The 20,310-nt window shown below is 42.9% G+C and overlaps 5 protein-coding genes across 5 annotated transcripts; 2 read left to right on the top strand and 3 right to left on the bottom strand.

The window, feature by feature from the left end:
* Positions 1–4,373: 4,373 nt before the first annotated feature.
* Positions 4,374–5,100, bottom strand: BDB00DRAFT_827079 (uncharacterized protein). The gene has a single exon (XM_053123776.1). The coding sequence runs from the start codon at positions 5,041–5,043 to the stop codon at positions 4,636–4,638; it is 408 nt and encodes a 135-aa protein (XP_052979017.1). The 5' UTR covers positions 5,044–5,100; the 3' UTR covers positions 4,374–4,635.
* An 859-nt stretch (positions 5,101–5,959) lies between these two features.
* BDB00DRAFT_873143 (Alpha/Beta hydrolase protein) lies at positions 5,960–8,384 on the top strand (the record flags this gene model as incomplete). The annotated part of the gene is made up of 6 exons (XM_053127052.1): positions 5,960–6,550; positions 6,635–6,690; positions 6,774–7,324; positions 7,406–7,561; positions 7,705–7,741; positions 7,811–8,384. 6 exons carry the CDS (start codon positions 5,960–5,962, stop codon positions 8,382–8,384), a joined length of 1,965 nt encoding a protein of 654 aa, XP_052979016.1.
* A 1,120-nt stretch (positions 8,385–9,504) lies between these two features.
* BDB00DRAFT_939486 (uncharacterized protein) lies at positions 9,505–11,357 on the bottom strand (the record flags this gene model as incomplete). Its single annotated transcript, XM_053129317.1, has 2 exons — positions 10,586–11,357; positions 9,505–10,149 (listed from the first exon to the last, which is right to left on the bottom strand). Coding segments are annotated over exons 1-2 (945 nt in total), but the record flags the coding sequence as incomplete, so codon positions are not given.
* Positions 11,358–13,163: 1,806 nt separating this feature from the next.
* BDB00DRAFT_423306 (high-temperature-induced dauer-formation protein-domain-containing protein) lies at positions 13,164–16,298 on the top strand. The gene is made up of 5 exons (XM_053117328.1): positions 13,164–14,062; positions 14,163–14,253; positions 14,362–14,525; positions 14,631–14,874; positions 14,958–16,298. Exons 1-5 carry the CDS (start codon positions 13,280–13,282, stop codon positions 16,010–16,012), a joined length of 2,337 nt encoding a protein of 778 aa, XP_052979014.1. The 5' UTR covers positions 13,164–13,279; the 3' UTR covers positions 16,013–16,298.
* Positions 16,141–18,171, bottom strand: BDB00DRAFT_827067 (anthranilate synthase component I). The gene is made up of 5 exons (XM_053123775.1): positions 17,881–18,171; positions 17,643–17,765; positions 16,588–17,518; positions 16,413–16,504; positions 16,141–16,335 (listed from the first exon to the last, which is right to left on the bottom strand). The coding sequence occupies exons 1-5, from the start codon at positions 18,092–18,094 to the stop codon at positions 16,199–16,201; spliced, it is 1,497 nt and encodes a 498-aa protein (XP_052979013.1). The 5' UTR covers positions 18,095–18,171; the 3' UTR covers positions 16,141–16,198.
* Between the last annotated feature and the right edge of the window lie 2,139 nt (positions 18,172–20,310).

Below are 20,310 nucleotides of genomic sequence, written 5' to 3'. Positions count from 1 at the left end.
AAACCCTCCATATACAAAAAAAAAAGAACAAACGAAAAGGACAGATATATCCAAGTAGAGGGGGTTAGATTGATGTAGCTTCTCTAGAACCAGGGAGATATGATGACAAGCGGGTTATTTCAGTCCAAAAGACCCTCTAATCACCACTAGAAAATCTCGAAAACTCCAAAGAAAAAGGGAAAGAACTCTCTTGTTTATTGTGTTGAGGGAGAAAGTGTCACTTATGGGCAGGCAGAACACTGCATTGTCTACCTCACGAGGCTATTTTCGCCTCACAACAGAATTAACTCGTACATCCAAGAAAATCTAGAGGAGAACGATTGTCGGCTGCTTGAGCAAAAAAGACTTTCGTGGTCTACAAACCTCAATGAACCTGATAATAGAGACTTCTTTTTTCAATATGATGTCATAGCCTGCTATATAGGCTCATATCTAGCTTGGTAGAAGTCAAAGCATACAGCCAAGGGCTTTGGATACTAACCAACCCAAAGCCCTGATCTAAATCCTTTGAGCATTTTTAAGAAGATTAGAACATTATATGAAAGCTTCTTGAGAAGGAGTATCCAACTGTGAATAGTTGGAAGCAGCTTTGCAATAAGGATAGAGCCAATTCGCCATTGAAGTTGAGAATGAAGCTTGTTTGCAGTAACCTCCTCAAAATATGTTACTACGTTGTAAAGGCTCGTGGCAGGCATACAAAATATTAAACTTGTCTATATAAAAGTGTATTGTACTTTCTACTTCTAGACCAAGTTTGAGACCTCTATCATGTTTGGTACTTGAGGTAGAAAGTTTGTGTGAATTTCAGACATCAGTAACTGAAGTTGTACTAGTTGATTTTGTGTGCGACTGTACCGTATGACGGCAAAAATTATATTTACACTCCGTCAATTCGTCACCAATTTAAAGGAAATTTTTCTCGCCTCTCTTGATTTTATTGTTCTGGCTGACAATGACAAGGGAATCCGGCATTCGTCGTCCACAACACCAATGTCGGTACAAAGCGTCTCGATGATTTGGTTTCAAGTGAAAAGACTAATGGTGCTTACCAGTGTCTCTTTTGCGCAAGTCATTGTCAGCTTGGAACACAGTCAAGTTATGCTACTATAGGCTGGTATGTCAACTACTCATGAATTATCCTATCGTCAGTTTTTCTTTTTGCGTCTACATACTCTGGTCTTTAAGTCAAACATCAAGTGAACGGGTTGATAGAAGCAAGATAATCTAAGCATGGTTGCTTCCAGTACGTTGTTTCGGTCTACTGCTGGTCTCGATAACTTGGCTCTAAGTAGTATTGGCTTTGATCATCCTTAAAGGCTGCGTACGCTGTTATCGCTCTGGATCTCAAAGGTAGATGACTAGTGTATGTTTTTGGAAGTGAATATGTAAGTGAATGTAGAAAAATCTATCAACTCTACTTTTTTTTCTTTTCTTTTAGTTCACCGAAGTGACAAAAAGCGAATTCGTGCTCTCTGGGGTGGTGGCCTTTTGGTGCTGTAACTGGTGAAATATGGACGGTATTGGAGTTTGATCTTGTCTTTGTGGTCTCAGTTATGTTATATTCCTTTTTACAATTAGTCTTATCTATGAACTTCCATTGACCTCCCCTCCTCCCCTATTCCCCAACCACTTATAATACCATCCTGTTACAGTAACTGCTTTTTAAATCGATCTCCACGTGTGGGCGATATGTTGCGTGCAATGAGTCTTCCTTCTTCACTCTCTTCACACTCACCATGACTCTCTTAATTCAGTGAACATTATACAGTATGGCTTCCCTGTTTCGACATTTACCCCAACACTTGTAAGAATAGGAAACAAAACTCAAAAATGACCGTTGCAGGCTTCCGTGATTCTTGTTGATAGTGTGTCTGGCTGCAAAAACCTATGTCGCTTGACCTTGCTCTTTGCCACTGCCCAGAATTGTTCTATGATGGAGTTTAGCTCAGGTGAATAAGTACGAAGGTACACGCATTTATACCCTCGATATTCAATGTATTTCTTGATGTTTTCATGCGTGTGAATGGGTGCATTATCCATGACTACATAATGTCCTTTCATATGCGGATGCTTGTCCATTTTATCGAGAGTCATTTTCAAGAAGCTGATATAGTGGCCTGCTACCGTCCCTGAACTTACATATCCTTCCGCCTTTCTCTTCTTAAAGGTCTTGGTTTTTTTACGCCAACTGCAATCAAGCCTGCAGCAGAGATGGCACCCAATATGGACGTTGAGTTTGCTCTCGTTGTAGGCCTAGTGACAATAGCAGGAGTGCATTGTTTAGACCAAGCTCAAGAGCGTTTCATATTTATATCAATGGCAGATTCGTCAAGAAACACACAATTCGTCAGGAAGTTCATGTCTGTACTTTCCCATTTACGAACCTAATCGTAACGCTCCTCAATCTTCACTGGACTGTTTCTTTCAAGAGAGTGAAATTCGGCTTTCTTCAACGAAAGGTTGCACTCCTTTCTCATGAAATTATAAACAGTGCTACATGAAACTTTGAGATCATTGAACCGTTTCAATAAATGCTCTGTTACCTCAACTACAGCAGCAGACGGATTAGCACCAATGAATTCGACAACAGCCGTTTTATGCTCTTCACTCAAGATACATTTATCAGGGCACATGTTGTATTGCTTAACCTATCTCTGTGCGGTCCGAATGTGAATGCCCACCTGTTTCGCTGCAGCTGACGCGCTCATACACTTTTCTAACCTTATCCTTGACGGTATAACGCACATACTCCCGTTGTACATTCGCCTCTTTCATTCGAATGTCTTTATCCTTTGGCTTTTCTACAAGCATTGGGCAAGCTTGCAAAGATTCACTAGAGTGCGCATGTTCCAAGTACTCAATATGAGTCGCAATCGCCTCAACAACAAACTCATCCTGATCAACAATGTACTCCATGTGCTCAGGACCGCCATTCTCATCAACGACATTTCCATGTCCATCTTCAAATAAAAATCTTGTGCTCATATTAAAATAAAATTTGAAAAACGTAACAATGAGAAGGCTCCTCTTTATATTGTTTTTTGAGGGCCAAGAAATCATCATTTGTGACACGACATCATTTTCACAAGCCAAGCGACGACTTGGTTTCTAAAAACACGACTTCCGTTTCTGAAAATGCGAAATCAATGCTGATCCACCAGCGACATCAATTTTTGACTGCCTGCTACATTGCTTCTTGGAATCACTGTATATGTGCGTGAATTTTGAGACGCTGAACATATGGACTTGTAATATCTTACCTGCTTTTGTTTTTCTGCCAAAGCAAACAGCAGCACATTTTTTAGTTTTTGTTTTTCATTACGTTGTTGGAGCGTGCATTATAGTTCATTTATCTAGTTTTAATTAGCATTTTTTTTCTATTTAAGGTCATGGTTGCTGTAGACTATGTAGTAGCGGTTTGTTGTTTGTAAACATCATGAGGAAAAACATACAGAATAAGTTATGATACAAGGAAAATGACCACTAAGCCAGGGTTTGGCTGGTGAATACAGTATTCTCGAATTAATCCGCACATGTGTTTACTTTTCCTCCATGTAAATCCAATGAAAAATTTTCTTACATACAGTAGCAAACGATAAAACCATTATTCTTCTGACAACAACATAAGGATGCATCTCTCGAAACTTTGAATGAAGACGACCATGATCGTGATGGTGCGGATGATGAAGTGGTTGTGTAATTTCAGCTGTCATTGATATCAATCATATGGCAATGTTGCTAATGTGTCAGCTTTACAACTGACCGAGCGTCAAGATAAAAAGAACTTGCTGCCAGTTGGAAGGTCTGAGTCATTAAGATGTATCTTCTTCTTTGATATGTTACCCCATATTTTTTAACACATTTTGTGTGTGTGTCTGATACGGAAGAAAAAACTTGTTAATAGGACAGACTGTTTTTTATTTGCCCGTTGTTCAATCTTGCCAGCATGGACCCTTCTATGATACATCTCTACAGTACAGCACCGTCGAGTGCTGCATGACGCTAATCTCCATAAAAAAAAGAAAGACAAAAGTGACAGGATACCCCAGAATCAAGAGTGACCGTCTGACGCACAATCCTATTTGCCCGCATATGTATGCTATAGTGTCTTTCCCGTCACTCTTACTCTAAAATATGCGGCCCCTCCCCAAAACCTCGTTACTTGACGTATGCAAAGAACTGATGTTCGTATTCGTTGTTGGCGATTATCCAACATCTATTTGCTATGTGCTGATACCGAGATAAGCCTACTACTGATAAGCAGCGATGTATCCAGAGGTACTACTAATCAGTTTACTAGCAAATAAAAATTCTATAAGCAAATCTGGTTTCTTTGATACAGCTGTTATAGTTGGTCGTGTCTTTACATGGAAAAAAAAAGTATATTTTTATTGCTAGTATTTGATTACATATGTACAGAAAGCAAGGGTATATACATCCATCTTAAGACGTGATCTAAAGTAAGGTATCGTGTTCAAAAACAAAGAGTGTCACAAAAAAATATTACAAAAAGAACATGAGCCCCTCCCCTGAGATTGTGATCACATTCCAAGCTTAAGGAGGGCCTCTTTTTCTAGTTACTCATTTCTAGTAGTAAGATTGCTGGCGCCCATCCATTTTTACAAAAAAAACACGCTATGCTTCCAGGGCACCGTATGATGACACTTGTTGTTTCTGTTTGCCCAGTTCCATGGCGAGTCGTTCCTGCCGGTCGAGTAAACATTCAATCGTGTATCCCGAGCACCATACAATCGCCGAGATGATACCGGTCACCCACAACAGCGTCGTGTTTATTAACCAAGGCGGGGAGAAAAACATAATGCCCCAATAAGTTACGTGAGCAAAATCGTCGTCTTTGTCGACATTGCTGTTGTAAACTTGTTGTTGATGGTGGTGGTCAATAATGGAAAACGTAACGGAAGATGGCTGTAGTAGTGGTTGTTGTTGTTGTTGTAAGTTGACGTCACCACCATCGTCACTTCTTGCATTGACTGTATAAACAGAGCAAAGAAGAAATAATGCAAAGAGCCAATAGCGAACCATTGTCGTTTTGTTTATGTAGCGTTAAATACAAAGAGTAAGGGGTGGGAAGAAGAGGAAAAAAAACGTAAACAGGTATGCCGAAAACGATCTGATAACGGCACATTTTCTTTTATAATTCCGGTAACGATTGTGTAACCGCTTTCCCGCCCCCTTGAGCCCCGCGCAAGGAAGAAGAACATCAGCCGACAATGTAGTTCTGTGTAAGTGGCATAACACTATGGCTGCTTTTGGGACGATCATACTTGATGTTTATCGCTATGCTGGAAACATGTTAGAATTACTCTTCTTTCATAGCCTATCAAATTTTTGATTGTCATTATTATGAGCCATTAGCCTTAATCACGAAAGCAGTGTCTTGATTGCACACAATTTCTCTGTCATAGTAAATAGTATGTATGTGTCCTACTTGATTTCTTCGTGTGCAGTGGTGATGGTGAACATTGCATATGTAAATGACTCTTGAGCCATAATTTGAGTTATATATATATATATATATATATAAAAGATGAGCGTCAGCCTAATAAGACTACTCTTTGGTAGTTGCAGTCGATAGTAACACATTCTTCGATCGTAAAGTGAGAGGTTGTCATGAATATTGGTTGGCAGGGGCATTTCGTTGGATGACGATAAATCTCACAAAAGTTGCTGCCTAGCACGGCATTTTATTTAACCATCCAATGAGATGAGTTAGTGCATGGGATTTTGTGGTCAACCCCAAAATTCCACTTGTCGTAAAGGTAACAAAAAAAACTGGGCCCGCATGAATTTTTCTTTTTTGTATAAATTCTTTCCCTTTACCCTTCTCCTTTCCTTTTTTAAAAAAAAACATGCCACTATGGGACATGGGCGAAATCGGATCTACTTTGGAATTTCTTTTCTCGTCTCGTCAATACCAGCCTGGGCAGGGATCTACTGCATGGCAAACGATCGAACGACATGGAGCGTCGTGTTGATTGCACTGTCCATTATATGCATGGGCATATCGACACTCTTATTTGTTGGCTACAAGACAATCAAGCATGGCGCACCCATTGTCTCGAGAGTACTGAATGGATTGAACAGCATACTCTGGCCTGTTGCCAGGGGACTTTCAAGGACCCGGATCGTGGGCCCCGTCATTTCGGCCTGTATTCGATCCACCTTTTTCATATGGTTCATGGTCCTTCTCATGAGCGACCACGGGATTCGCTGGGTCCTGCGTCTGTTTGTGAACCGTCATGCAAGCGGCCATAACTTTTCGGTCATTAATGCAATGAATACATCCTTTGACCTGTTTGACGAAACCATTCCGGCGACTAAGGATTTACAGGACAGCAAGTTGTTTCAACGTCGTAAATCGGAAGCAGGCGCCGGTCGCTTATTTCAACGTCCTCGTTATTCGCTTCCCTTGGCTTATACCTTGTGTGTAGCATCCAAATTGGTTTATGAGGATGTTGCGGTCATTCGATACGAGCTGGAAAGAGCTGGATTTGATGTAGTCAAATCATTTCGGCCGATCGCCTATCAGGTATGTTTTAGGAAATCATGATGTAATGCTGCCTTTTTTGTGTGTATGCGCTGACGGTTTCTTTCCGCCAATCGATCCTACTAGAATATTTGCGCGTTTATTGTCGAAAAGGATAACGACATCTTGCTTGTGTTTCGAGGGTAACTAGTGTATATATGGATATGAATACTAGACAGAAACAAATTTCTTATAAATCTGACAGCAAGCTAACGAATGAAATTAGGACCAATCCACTAAATATTCAAAATTACATCACCAACGTCAACACTGGTTTGTGTGACGTACGAGGACGGAGCGGATCAAATATGGGCAAAGTACACAAAGGGTTTTGGAAAGCCATGGGCGACCCGCCTGTACGACAAGTGCACCATCCACAACACATAGAATCCCATGGCAACAACAACAATAACAATAACGGTGGTTCCAATCCCACCGAAGCATCTTCTTCTGATTCCCGCGTCCAAATTGTGCTCAACAACACGTCACTGTATCGCACCATTGCTTCTGCAGTCCATGCAGTTGTTCAGGTCCTACAGTTCTTGACTCTGAATCTGTTTCATTATGTCTCTGACCCAGTGGATACCAGTTGGACAGGTCCCGACGTGGATGTTAGAACCAATACCATGTTTGCCCAAGCTGAGAAGCATATCTTGGACTTGATGACGAAGCATAATCATAGAAAGGAGGTTGATGATGACGATACTACAAAACATCATCTTCCTGCTCGACGGCTATTTATCACGGGTCATTCGCTTGGTGGTGCTCTTGGAACCAGTTAAGTTTTGTCTCTCTCAATGCATGTGAGCTTAGTGAGCTGACTCCTAAACATGTGTTGCCATCAAATAAATCATACAGTCTTTCTGGCAAAAATGGTACAATCCAAGAGCCCATGCTTGGAGCATTTTGGAGGATTGTATACGTTCGGGCAACCCAAAATAGGTGATGCGGACTTTGCACGGTCGTTTGATACGCACATGTCGAACAAGATTTTTCATCATGCATACAATAACGGTAAGTTATTCTGTTTGTGGTTATTGTTTAACGGAGAGAAATTGAAAGGGAAGATGGGATACTTCCGAGATATGATGCATGCAACAAAACTGAAAAAAAAACAACGGTTGTCATAATAAAACTTTTGGAAAATTAAATTCTAGATGTTGTAACTCGGATACCACTCTGGGCTCCTTACGAGTAATTATTGATATCTCTTTATAAAGACGGTCAGATTTCTTTGCTAAATCGCTCCTTTTTAAATCATAGCACTCCTCCGGGCACACTCGTATATATCAGCTCCGATTACGACATTACATTGTACCCGCCTGATCCACTTACCGGTCGTCCAGTACCTATACGCCGGATTTCATTTCTTCATTTATCAGGTGTATTGAATCGCTATGTAATACGTCGGATGGTGCACGAGAACACGATCCGTATTTTGTTCCGATTCGTCTTTCCATTTTTCCTCAATGACCACTTTCCGTCCGACTACTGTAGCGCGCTACGACACGGCACTACGAGATGGGTTGTCATGGGCACGGCTGGCCTACAAGGTGGTGAGGAGGAAGAAGAAGAAGGAGGCGGCTATGGTACTAGTAAATACCCCAATCAGTCTACCACTAGAAGAGCTAGTACCAGTAGTAGCGCTACCACCGCTGCTACAGCAGCTTTTGCAAATGGTAGTGCTAGTAGCAACATTTATTCGCATCGTAGTTCCGTTGCCAGTGGCGATTTCCATCAACAACAGCAGCAGCAGCAGCAGCAGCCCGATATTGTGACACTGCAGAATCATGACGATGTAGAGCCGACTGGGAACGAGAAGCGTCAAAGCTTCTAGCACTAAATATAAGTTGTATAGAGTAGTGTACTAGTCATAGTTGTAAACGTAAATATGTATATTTTGGGAACGTCGGTTATTTGCGATGATGATGTACTTTACAAAAGACGTTTCTTCTATTTAATTTCCCCCTCTTTGTCAAAAAAAACACAACGAAATCTAGTATATTTCGTTTGATCATACACCACCACACATTTTGTTTATTTTTTTAACAGTCTAGACCCATCTAGGAGAAATCAATTACGTGTGTTGTACCAGTATACATGCATAAAAGCATTTCAACAGCTGCAGGTACACAAATAATATAACACGTCGTCCCGGGATACACCAGAGTCTGCTCTCTTGCTTTACTAACAACAGTTTCCATGGATAACCCATCGTTGTCCATTGTGCAGCTCATGATTGTAGTTTTATCCGATACATGTTATATGGTTAACTATGTATAAGCCATGCCACGCCGACATGAAGTTCCATCGTGCATCTAGCGTATATACTTGGGGTAATCACCCCCCCCTCTCTCTCTCTCTCTCTTACTTTGAATCACCTTAGTTGTCAGCTAACAATCCAGTTGTTACGCAAGCAAAGAAAGTATTTATTCAACATAAAAACAAGTTTTCTTTACAAAAAAGAAAACAATATTAAGCAAATGGAGAAAAAGACCATGGTTGTTTGGGAGAAAGGGGAAATACAAAAGGGATATGGGATAATAATAGTTGTAGAAGGTATGGACTGGCGAAGAAGCGATAAGTGTGTAAGCTATTTCCAGTGTTTTGTGATCTTGAGTCGCCTTTGCGGTTGTGTAAGCAATAATAAGGTAAAAGTGGAGAGTCAAACTGTAATTTACTGGTGTAGCTGGCTCTGTTGTTGGTGTTGTTGATGAAGATATTGTTGGCGCTGATTTTCACGTTGTTGAAGCAAATGAAGCATACTGGCTTCTGTACCAAACTCGCTGTGGTGAAAGTAGAATGCTACGGGTGGCAGATTAGCAGTACCTGGTGCTTGAATGTACACTGGTGGTAATTGTTTGTTAGTATCATGGTGTTGGTCTTGTCGTTGGTGCTGCTGCTGCTGCTGCTGCGGCGGCGGTGCATGCACTTGAGATGATGATGAATGAAAGTATGACGACGATGACGACGTCGGCCGATATCCTCTTGTACCAACATTACCTCCTACTAATCCTCCTGTACTTGTTGTTGCTGCTGCTGTGCCCGTCGTACCGCCCGTTGGAGTAAAAGCAGATCCAGTGGTGCTAAAAGCAGAAGAACCGGTGTGTATCAAACTTGACAAGGATGGCAGTCGTGTGGTACCCTGTAGTTGTTGATGATACGGTGGCATTGTGGATGAAGGGCTGCTGGAGTGAACAGTTGTTGAATGAGTCGTATCAACAGTGCGTCCAGCTTCTTCGCTTGCTAACGCTGACGTTGGCTCTTTTCCCTCGATGAGATCGTTCGGTAAATTTTCCGATGGATCATCTTGCTCCTGTTGTTGTTGTTGTTGCTGTTGCTGTTGGTGATGCAGAATCGGTGCTCCTGGATTGGCAGTCGTCGTTGTTGTTGTTGTTGATGTTGGTGCAGCAGCAGCAGCAGCAACAAAAGTAGTACCCGTCGTAGCTGTAGTCGCAGTAGTAGTAGCACTGGTAATAGTAGCAGTAGTACTGCTAACAGAGCGAACAATCGATGGATTCGGTCGACGTTGAGGCGACTCTGAACGACCACGTCGTGTCAATCGTTGCTCTCGAGACATTTTAGAACGACGGTTCTGGAACCTAGATTTTTTGTATGTGAAAGAAAAAAAAAAGAGAAAACGTGATATAATAAGTTTCAAAAAAATAAGTCAATAATGGTAAAAGGGAGAGAGAAAAAGAGGAAAGAAGAAGAAAAAGAGGGACAAAGTAATGCGATATTAAGCAAAAAGTACAGTAGCAACTCTTTGAAACAATGGGATAGATCCAGTAAACAACATTTGAGGTAGAAAGAAAGCAGGCATGGAACAAGAAGTCATGATGACGAAGACGGCGGATGATCACCGCCATCACCATAACAGTGAAAGCTATAATAGCTGTAGTAATAGTAGTAGTAAGATAATTACTTGGTGGATGGGGGTTTGGAGAAAAAGAGGGTGTGGTGCCATTCACTGCTGCCAAATAACCTTTGCTTCTGCTAGTACTACTACTACTACTACTACTACTATAATAGACTTACCAAAAGTAAACACTTTCGGGAGAAATGTTGACCAGCGGTGCCAGCTCGTCTCTACAGATTTCCCTTGTCGGCTTGTTTGTCACATTCTGAAAGTAACTCTCCAAAATGGCTATCTGAGCAGGCGTGGTACGTGATCGTCGTCGTGCTCGAGTTGACAGATTGATGTCTGGCGGCGGAGACTGATAATTATGCTGCTGCTGCTGTTGATGCTCGTATAGCTGATACATGTGCTGCTGCGGTACTGAGGACGACGATGACTGGATCCCCATTATCGATTGCGCCTGGTTTTGCTGCTGTTGCATTGTTTGTTGGAAAAGGCGGCGCGAAAAAGAAAGAAAGAATGAAAGTGAGAGAAAATGCAAAACGAGGTAAAAAGAAAGAAAGAAAGAAAAAACCGAAGCCTTGTACTCTCTTTTACTTTTTCCCTTCCCAATAACTGCTTGGGAGCTATTTTGTCATTTACTCTCTATGCACGCATCGATAACGTAGACGTAACGTTCGTCTTGCGTTTTGTCATTCTGACTGATAAATTTGATGCGAAACAATCGATTGATCATGTCAATGTATTCTTCTTCTTTGAGAAACAATGTTCCAAAGCTCCCGCTCTACATTGGGGGATACCATAAAACAAGAGAAATGAAACAAGCAATCATGCGTTCATTCTTTTGTTTTACAGACTTTGGTCATATCTTTTAAAACATGTTGGTCTTGGGGACAATGATAGAGCTGCAAACAAGTGGTCAAAGTCTAGAACGAGCAGCTACAATAGATGCCCTTAAATGAGTACCGAACTCATGGCTTGCAAAGTCAGCGCTGTGTTTCGATCGTTGACATGTGACTGGCCGACTTGTGGTTGCTATGTGCCTGTCTGGCGTCTTCTAGAAAGAAGTCTAGTCTAAAGAAAGTCATTTCGCAGAAACTGAAACCGTGACGAGAAAGGCGACATCACTCTGAGAGAGCTGCACAATACCTCAATGACGATTCATTTTTCATGCATTTTCTTCGGTCACGGGGCTCTGCTTCCCCCTTTCAACCTCTTTTGGATGAAAATTTTTTTCGACGGGGATTGCCAAGCAGAAAAACGATTGGCGTGAGCCCCCTATGCTTGAACCTGAAACACTGCATAATATCACTCAATTCGTTGTGTGCACTGACTTTTCATATCATATCTTACAGCATACACGCATTTGTCCTAACGACCCTTCTCATATACTAAGACCTACTAATTGAAGAAGCATCATATTGATACTTATAATAACCATAAGGATGGATGACCAGGCGAACGCTTTATATAGATATATAAACAACATCCCTTTTTTGAAGATGCTAGAACAGATCATCCAGCCTGCTACTGTCGCAGTATACCTTACATACCAAGTCTCTTTCATTACTTGGCTTCATCTGTTGAGTAAAGTCTTATCTAAGGAGATTGACGGTCAATGGAATGATGTCAATCAAAAACATTGAATTGTAGTATGTTGAAGACATCGACGACGACGACGACGACGATGATATCAACAAGCAAACAAGGGGGGGAGGGCGTCAGGCACCTTGTTTGGTAAAGTGAACTTTTGAGAAGCGGGTGAAGCCCCGCTCACACGGCTAAGCGCGACCGGCCTTGGCGGATACGTGATCCGTTTCTTCCGCTCTTTCTTTTCCTCGATACACTTTAGCATATGGGTGCGACAGATAGTAAGCTAGCCTTCCGAAAAGGCGTGTTTCGACTTTTTGAAGAACATGTAAAGTCTTTGCTTCTATTGCCTCACTTGTTTTTAGTCATTCTCGCTTTTGTCCTTTGACCCGAACAAAGAGCTTATATTCTCAAACATTCCTGCAACAATAGAACATTCCATATACGGCTGATGACTACTGGTCCTTGGTAAAGAGCAAACACAATTTTATGTATTCAAACCATTCGACTCGATGGGAAACTAATCGCGACCTTCTGCTTTCTCTTTCTTGTAGTTTTGGAGTTTGCCGGAATCCGTGGATGACGTTTATTCGCTTATTGGCGCCAGCGACATTCGTCGCGCACGAGATTCAAGTCGAGAGAACCTGGAAACGCTCATTGATAAGGTAAAGAGAGAGAGAGAGAGAAGAAATAACGTTTACAAGACTAGCACCATAAAAAGAAAAAGCTAATTTGAAAACCGTGGTCATTTTCTTATTCTAGTTGTTGAATCAAATGATTGCGATTGTCTCTGCACCCAACTTTCCAGCAACAACCACGAGCATTCCACAACTGCTCAACTGTTTTCGTGTCTTGTCACGACTGATACCCTATATTTTTGAGAACCCCGAGTGCTCAGAATGGGAGGATAAGATGTTCTGGGTTCCACGGTCTGTCGAACGTATTCCTGAGCCACCAGCATCAGCAGGCACGGCCAATGCAGCACAGGAAGAAGGCAATGGCAGTGGAGACACTAGTGAACAGCCGGTACTTTATTCTCCAATCTTGTAATAGCAAAAGGGAGCATTCTAATGACTTGTTATTCTCGAGTAGAAATCGCAGCCGCAATACGATACACTGCCACCACGAGGAGAAGTGCTGATGAATTGTAATTATCGATCGGGCGGGACGGATGAAAGAGGGGTGAAGGGGAGCAGGTTTGAAGATTATTAATCAACTATTGAACAACACTTGCAGTGACGCTCCAATGCTTATTCTTGGCGGGTTTCACACTGCCACCGACCATGGTAACGGCTGAAGGTGGGAAAGTCAATCACGTTATTTGGGAATCGGGCGTAGGCTCCAGCACACCGATCGGCGCGTCACGCGAAAACGACATGCACCGCATCGAAGTCCTGCGTTTATTGATCGTCCTCCTCTCGCGCTCCATGTACGTATCGCCGTCGCAAGTCCTGTCAAAGGAAGACCGATGGCTCCATTACATTGTCGCTAAAACGGAACGCAAAGTGGTCTTGGCCCTGCTGTGCAGCCTGCTGAACACAGCCTGCAAGTACAACCCATTGGGCTGGGGCGTGCCCTACAACCACGTCGTGTTTACCGATACACGCGAGCAGCTCGTAGTCATGTGTATACGCGTATTGCTGGTGATTCTGGACTACCATTCGCCGCGCGTGGCCCACACAATGCGCCAGATTGACCAGCGTGTCACGACGCCGCCTGCTGAAATTGTTTCGGGCGCAGATCTCTTGATTCAGGATCCCGAGAAGCGGGCTTTGGCTGAAAAGCAAGCGGCCGAATTGAAAGCTGCCACTGCTGCGGGTGGATCCTCCACCACGGATGGTACTGCTTCAGAGTTTGATTTGGATGAGAATAGCGACAACTCGTTCCGACACTATCTTTCCAAGCTGCATCGTGCCCAGGATTTCCAGTTTTTGATCGATGGCATTTATCGTATCCTGAGCAACCCAATGCAAGCCAACAACACGTATTTGCCCGGATCTACCAAACGTGTCCGGTGCCATGTCGAGATGATGATGCTCTGCTGGAAACTGTTGGAGACGAATCAGGTAACCATCTTTCTCTGTGCGAGCATGGAGCTTATGGGGCGGCGCATAGAGAGGAGACCATGTCCGCTAATAGATTACCTTTTTAATTGTGTGTGTGTAGCGATTCCGCAGCTATCTGATGGAAACCGAGCGCGCACTGGATTTGATGGTTGTTTTGGTCTATTACGCCATGGAAAACAAACTGGATCCAGGTAAGTTACAAGGTTGAAAAGACCTCCCCCCCCCGTCCCTGCGTTTCTCTTTGTGTGTGTGTGTGTGTGTGTGTGTATGTGTACTGATTAAGAAGCCTTGCAAATTAGCCCAAGTTGGATTGGTTCGCATGTGTGCTTTTATCTTGCAAACGCTTTCGTCTGACCGCACTTTTGGAGTCAAGTTGAATCGTCCATTTGACGGCCATTCGTCCTTACCTGCTGTTGTTCGGATACCCGCGTTCCATGGAACCTATGCTGATTTCCTTATCATCGTAAGCAGAAAAATCATAAGGGGGGGTCTTGGTTCTGAAGATCGCTGACGCAAAGAGCGTAATTTTTATTGACTTTTTAATTTTCTTCTGCCAAACCATGCTTAGTCTATTTTCACATTGATCGCCACCTCTCGTGGATCCCTCTCCACACTCTATCCAGCACTCATCCTTACCGTCACCAACATTTCGCCTTACCTTAAGAATCTTTCCGTCACAACCGCGAGCAAGTTGATGGCACTGTTTGGTTCCATGTCAGCTCCAGGCTTTTTGCTTGCCGACGAGTCCAACCACCGTCTCGTTGGTTACTTGCTCGAAGCATTCAACAACACCATTCAATATCAATTTTCAGGTACAAAGAACGTGGTTTTTATACGAAGTTATAGGCAAATCTTTCGGATGTTAACTTTTTCTAAATTGAACGGCACATATCAGATAACCCAAACTTGCTATATGCTCTCGTCCGAAGCAACGTCAAATTTGAAAAATTACGAGACTTTTCCTTGGAAAAGGCGATTGCAGAGATTGAACGTGTACGTCAAATCAAGGAAGAAAAATTGCGTCGCAACAGTCAACAAGTACCTCGCGTGTCTGCATCTGATGATGGCAAGAGCGTCAACAGTGAAACACCACCAGCTGCTGCTACTACTACTACTACTACTCCCGCAATTGTTGGTGGAGACAACAAAACCAATCCATCTCAACAGCAGGAAGAAGATAAGCAGCAGGATCAAGATAAGGAGCAACAATCACAACAACAACAACAGCAACAGCAACAGCAACAGCAAGATGGTCTATCAGAAAAAGCCCGTGGCAAATTACCTGAATCGCCTGCTGAAGGTAACGCTTCCAGCAGTACCAGCAGCAACGGTTTAGCTGCCCCTCCTGCCACAACAACGTCAAATCCAGCTGCACCCCAACGACAGGGCAGCACGTCTTCCATCGGATCGGTCACAAGCACAGCCACTGTCCAGTTGCCAGGCACCAAGAATGGCTTCATGCCCACCGAAGACTGGGTAACGGAATGGCATTCACAATTACCGATGCAAACGATTTTGGTCTTGTTAGAGCACCTGGTGCCGCAAGTGCAAACACTTTGCTCCACGCAATCATTGACGTCTGATGCTCAAGTGCTCGAATTCTTGCGTGGTATGACATTGGTCGGTATTTTGCCACCACCACCGCCGATCTTTATCCGCAAGTTCCGTTGGGGCGAGGCGCTTGTGATTTGGTTCAGAAGCATGTTGTGGGGTCAGGCTTACGTGTCTTCCATCACCGACTATTGTCCGTGGAGCGGAACTCATGTCAAGCTGTTCCAGATCAAGCAACAGGTCGTTGGCGGCAACAATAACGCTACTAGCAGCAATAATAATAGTAATAGTGGATCGCTGCCATCTTATTCAGACCAACAAACATCTTCTTCACCACGACCTTCTTTGTCGCCCGCTACCCCACAACAGCAATCAAGAACGTCACCTGCTGCAGTATAGAAGCAGATCCATTCCCAACCTTGTCACATAGCACAACACACATACTTTCTTTATCTCCTTTTGTACTTTGTTGTTTATACAATATCATAAATGAAATAATCGATCATATCGATCATATCGATGAGCAAAGTAAAAGATCAAGTTTTGTATATATGCGGTGTATGATATCGAACGAAAACAGAATAATTATTGCTGTTGTCGTTGCTGCCTCTCGTAAATTTTGCGTTCACATTGTTCGAGCGTAGCAAGGTTGGATCCCATCTTGTTCATCGTCTCCTGATATTCTTCCTCTTCTACCGAGTCGTGCACAATACCGCCACCAGCTACATTTGAATTCCTTTGTTTTAGTAAAACTGCACTCGAACTGAACTGTCCTCAGCTGATAATACTAATTGATTACCTTGAAGATATGCCACACCATCCTTGAAGACCATGGTACGAATGGCAATGCATGTATCGAGATCACCAGAGTAATCAAAGTGACCCACCGATCTATTACCCAATTTGATGATCCATTAGTTCCCGAGTGAATACATCCCTTTTTTCTTATCCGAACAACAGCAACAACAACTCACCCAGCATAAATGCCACGCTTTTCCTTTTCCAAACCACGGATCAATTCAACTGCACGGATCTTGGGAGCACCTGAGACTGTGCCGGCAGGGAAAATAGCACGGAAAGCATCAAAAGGCGTCTTATCGTCACGCAGTGTACCAGACACGTTTGAAACGATATGCATCACATGGGAGTAGTATTCAATCTGCATCAACTTGTCGACCGAGACCGTTTCCGGCTTACACACACGGTTGATATCATTACGGCCCAAATCCACCAACATGACATGCTCAGCACGCTCCTTGGGATCGGCCAACAAGTCTCCTGCCAACGCCTCGTCTTCTTGCAAAGTCTTGCCACGCTTACGTGTACCGGCAATCGGATGTGTATAAGCGACACGGTCTTGTACTTTAGTCAACATTTCCGGCGATGCACCGACAACTGTGAACTCTTTCAGGTTGACATAAAACATGTATGGCGACGGGTTCAACGAACGCAAATGTCTGTATACATTGAATGGGTGCAGAGTCGTGGGTCTTGCCAAACGTTGCGAGGGCACGGCCTGGAAAATGTCGCCTTCTTTAATGTGGTGCTTCAGGTTGGTCACGAAACCTTCGTAACCTTCCTTGCCCACGTTGGACGTAGCCTTCTCGTTGAGTTGGATCGGAGGTTGTGGCACGGTCGGCACTTGTGGTTCGTTCAGCAAGGTCATGGTACATTCGATTTCTTCGGCGGCTTTCATGTATTCGCGCTTGACGGCTTCGGGATCCTTGCTGTCGCTACGGAAATGCGAGACTACGTTGGCCACGTGTCGAACGCGGTCGAAAATCACTAATGTGTCGCAAAGCATAAAAATCGCATCCGGAATGCCAATCGGGTCGGGCAAGTCGCCTTCAATCGTCGGTTCAAAGTATTGGTAGCAGTCAAAACCAATATATCCAACAGCACCGCCTATTACACACCATCATCGTTTGTTGTCATTAGTGTCGTACTGCTACTTATTGGCAACACTTTCTTCAAAGGTAATCTCGATATACGACAAAAATCTATATATGAAATCATGCGTGCTGTTTACCAGTAAATGATGGGAGACCGGGTATTTTGACGTATCGGATCGGCTCGAGCTCTTTTTCAATAGCCAACAAAGGATCACCATGCACGGCCTCTTTTGGTCCCACCTTGATTAATTTGTAAGGATCTTTGCGTTTGGTGTCATAATACACAAGTGTCAGCAGCGTGAATAATAAAGTTTTAAAAAGCACAGAAAAAAAAAGAAGACATATTTTCTTGTACAAGATTTAAAGAAAGCATACCGGCACCAATGAAGGAATATCGACCAATGGTCTCACCACCAGCAACGGATTCAAAAAGAAAAGAATAATCGCACCGGTCCGCAACTTTGAGGTACGCGGACACTGGTGTTAAGAAATCAGCATCCAATTCGGCGTATATGGGAATGGTGTTGCCTTGGTCCGTTCGGACCATTTCTTGAATTTCTTCGAGTGTTGGTTTCAAGTTCAATGCCATTATTGTTGTTGTTACTATTAAGGTGTGTGTGTGTGTGTCTGTTGTATGCAAAAAGGGAAAAGAAAGATAGAAAAAAGAGAGAAGCCGGTTAAAAAAAAAGTGACAACCCACCAGGGCCGCAGCTGGGGATCAATTCGGGTAACACAGCAAGCAATTTTGATTGAGCTGATGATGCCTTGGTGACTCACATTTTTTAATTGTCTTTGAACATTCCACCTACAAACATAACATTGCTATGACTATCTACGAGCATATGCAAAACAAATAGCGTAATGCAACTGTGCACAATACTTATGCAGACATGTGGAAGTTGGTGTCATTCATCCATATTCTTATTTATAAAAAAGTACCATCCCAAACTTCTAGTACCACATCCATAACCATAACCATATGGCCATGCAAGTTTTCACTCAAAAACTTCCTTTGGTACCATGTATCATTCTACAGTAGCTAGTTCCCACAACAGATATGTAACTCATTCAGGCTTGCAGCAGGTATGTACTCCATCACAATTTGGTTGTTCAAACATGAGATGTTGTTCTTGTCTATATTATGACATCGTCGTGTTATTACAACTCTTATACGAAGAAGCTTGAAATAGGAGCAAAACAGAGTGTATAATAGGTTTCTATCGTATAGTCTCTTGAGTAGACCATTTTGACTTTTGATTCACATAAATTAACATCTGGAAAGAAGAACCGTGCTTCTCTGTAGAAGATACATAAACTCATCATCAGATACCCAATTTTGATGTGATCTTGTGTCACCTACAAATGAGTCGAGCTCAAATACTTCCCCAAGCCCATCGTCAATTTGTTAAGGGTCTACCCTGTTGGGAAATGCTTCTTTTACTTTCAGTTACAATTAAGTATCTATATACAATCTGCCATCGGACAGTATCATCAGAGAACAAAACTCTCTTTCGGTGCTCAGGATTTAAGAGCGCATTCGGAGATGGATCAAAATAATGCATTTTTAAGCAGCGAATTTCGACATATATTGTCAATTGTGATAGTAGTAATATAGTTACGACGGTGAGAGCATAGTAACGCTGACAGTACCATATGGTAATGAATCACATATGTCACAAGATACATAGATATCAATGTGTATTTTTATTCTCATGCAAGATTTATTAGTGATCTTGTATAATTGATTGCTTCGCACCGGTATACAATTAGGAGAACATCATTTATAAATGATAGGCACAATGAAAAAAAGGTAGGATTCAAGAAGAATTTGCATATTATGCAACCTTTGGTGTAAGTGTTGAAAATCAGCTAAGGAACTAAACAAAGCCAATATGAACAAGCGTCGGGAACGAGCAGAAGGGCTCTTTAGGATATGCTGTAAGGAAGAGTAGACGCACGTCGGTGTGTGTCTAGAGGAGGGCATTCTCTGGAGCAACTTCTGAATTCGTTGCATCAGAGAGTCAACACCTGGGATGGCTGAGGCGGTCTATTTCGCGCAGGACACGAAGCAGAGTCGGCCAGGTCACTCTCTTCTAGCTGCTACATACAAGAGTTTGGTCATCAGAGCGCTGTAGATGGTTTAGTCCAGTGGTTGCGCATCGTCAGGTGATAATCTTTGGGAGTGATATGGAAAGCATTGAAGGGTTCCTGAAGGATGGGGTGAAAGATGTTTGGCATTCAGAAAAGTGTTCTCTTGATTGGCCAGTTGGTGTAATGTGTCAACAATGGCAGTTTTGGAGTGGGTAAAGAATGCTGGGAGCCCAATGCATACAATATCTGACTATGGAAGATGTCCGGTCCCGGTAGGAAACGGCAAAGAGGCAAAGAGAAACAGGTTCTATTATTCTGGTAAGGCCATGCGGCTGCCCCACGAAGAAGCCGATTTCTTCATTGCGCTTTTGAGAAAGAGGGTCGCCTGAACAGGGTCTTTGGGAGAGAGTTGGCACCGTGGTTCAGTTCGGTGTTAAGTTAATTAAAGGGGATTGTTTGAGGTCAAATGTCGCCAATATTGGTCGTCCTTCTTTTCTCTTAAAAAGAAAGGATAGTTCAATGGAGTGGTTGTCAAGAATGTGGATACTGGGACAAGTGATTGCAGGGGGCGGGTGATAAATTCTTAGTTGAAGTGTATAAGTGCGGACTTGCATGGATAATAAGGTCGTACAGCATATGGTGTCGGTAAGATAGCCCTGCTGCGCTTACTGAAGTTTGTGTGGTTGAGAGTGCTGTGATAATAGCGAGACCACA

The sequence above is a fragment of the Zychaea mexicana genome (genome assembly GCF_025766255.1).
Source record: "Zychaea mexicana strain RSA 1403 chromosome Unknown BDB00scaffold_44, whole genome shotgun sequence".
Taxonomy (NCBI): Eukaryota; Fungi; Mucoromycota; class Mucoromycetes; order Mucorales; family Lichtheimiaceae; genus Zychaea; species Zychaea mexicana.
The sequence above is the reverse complement of the archived record's forward strand: the minus strand, read 5'-3'. Positions and strand labels throughout refer to the sequence as shown.

What these genes read in the sequence shown, in the direction of transcription:
- BDB00DRAFT_827079 (XM_053123776.1), bottom strand. Translation starts at nt 5,043, where the DNA reads ATGGTTCGCTATTGGCTCTTTGCATTATTTCTTCTTTGCTCTGTTTAT.
- BDB00DRAFT_423306 (XM_053117328.1), top strand. Translation starts at nt 13,280, where the DNA reads ATGGTAACGGCTGAAGGTGGGAAAGTCAATCACGTTATTTGGGAATCG. An exon ending in AACTGTTGGAGACGAATCAG is followed by an intron (nt 14,063 to 14,162) that starts GTAACCATCTTT and finishes GTGTGTGTGTAG; the next exon opens with CGATTCCGCAGCTATCTGAT. An exon ending in ATGCTGATTTCCTTATCATC is followed by an intron (nt 14,526 to 14,630) that starts GTAAGCAGAAAA and finishes AACCATGCTTAG; the next exon opens with TCTATTTTCACATTGATCGC.
- BDB00DRAFT_827067 (XM_053123775.1), bottom strand. Translation starts at nt 18,094, where the DNA reads ATGGCATTGAACTTGAAACCAACACTCGAAGAAATTCAAGAAATGGTC. An exon ending in CGGTCTCCCATCATTTACTG is followed by an intron (nt 17,519 to 17,642) that starts GTAAACAGCACG and finishes GGTGTGTAATAG; the next exon opens with GCGGTGCTGTTGGATATATT. An exon ending in TGGTGTGGCATATCTTCAAG is followed by an intron (nt 16,336 to 16,412) that starts GTAATCAATTAG and finishes ATTCAAATGTAG; the next exon opens with CTGGTGGCGGTATTGTGCAC.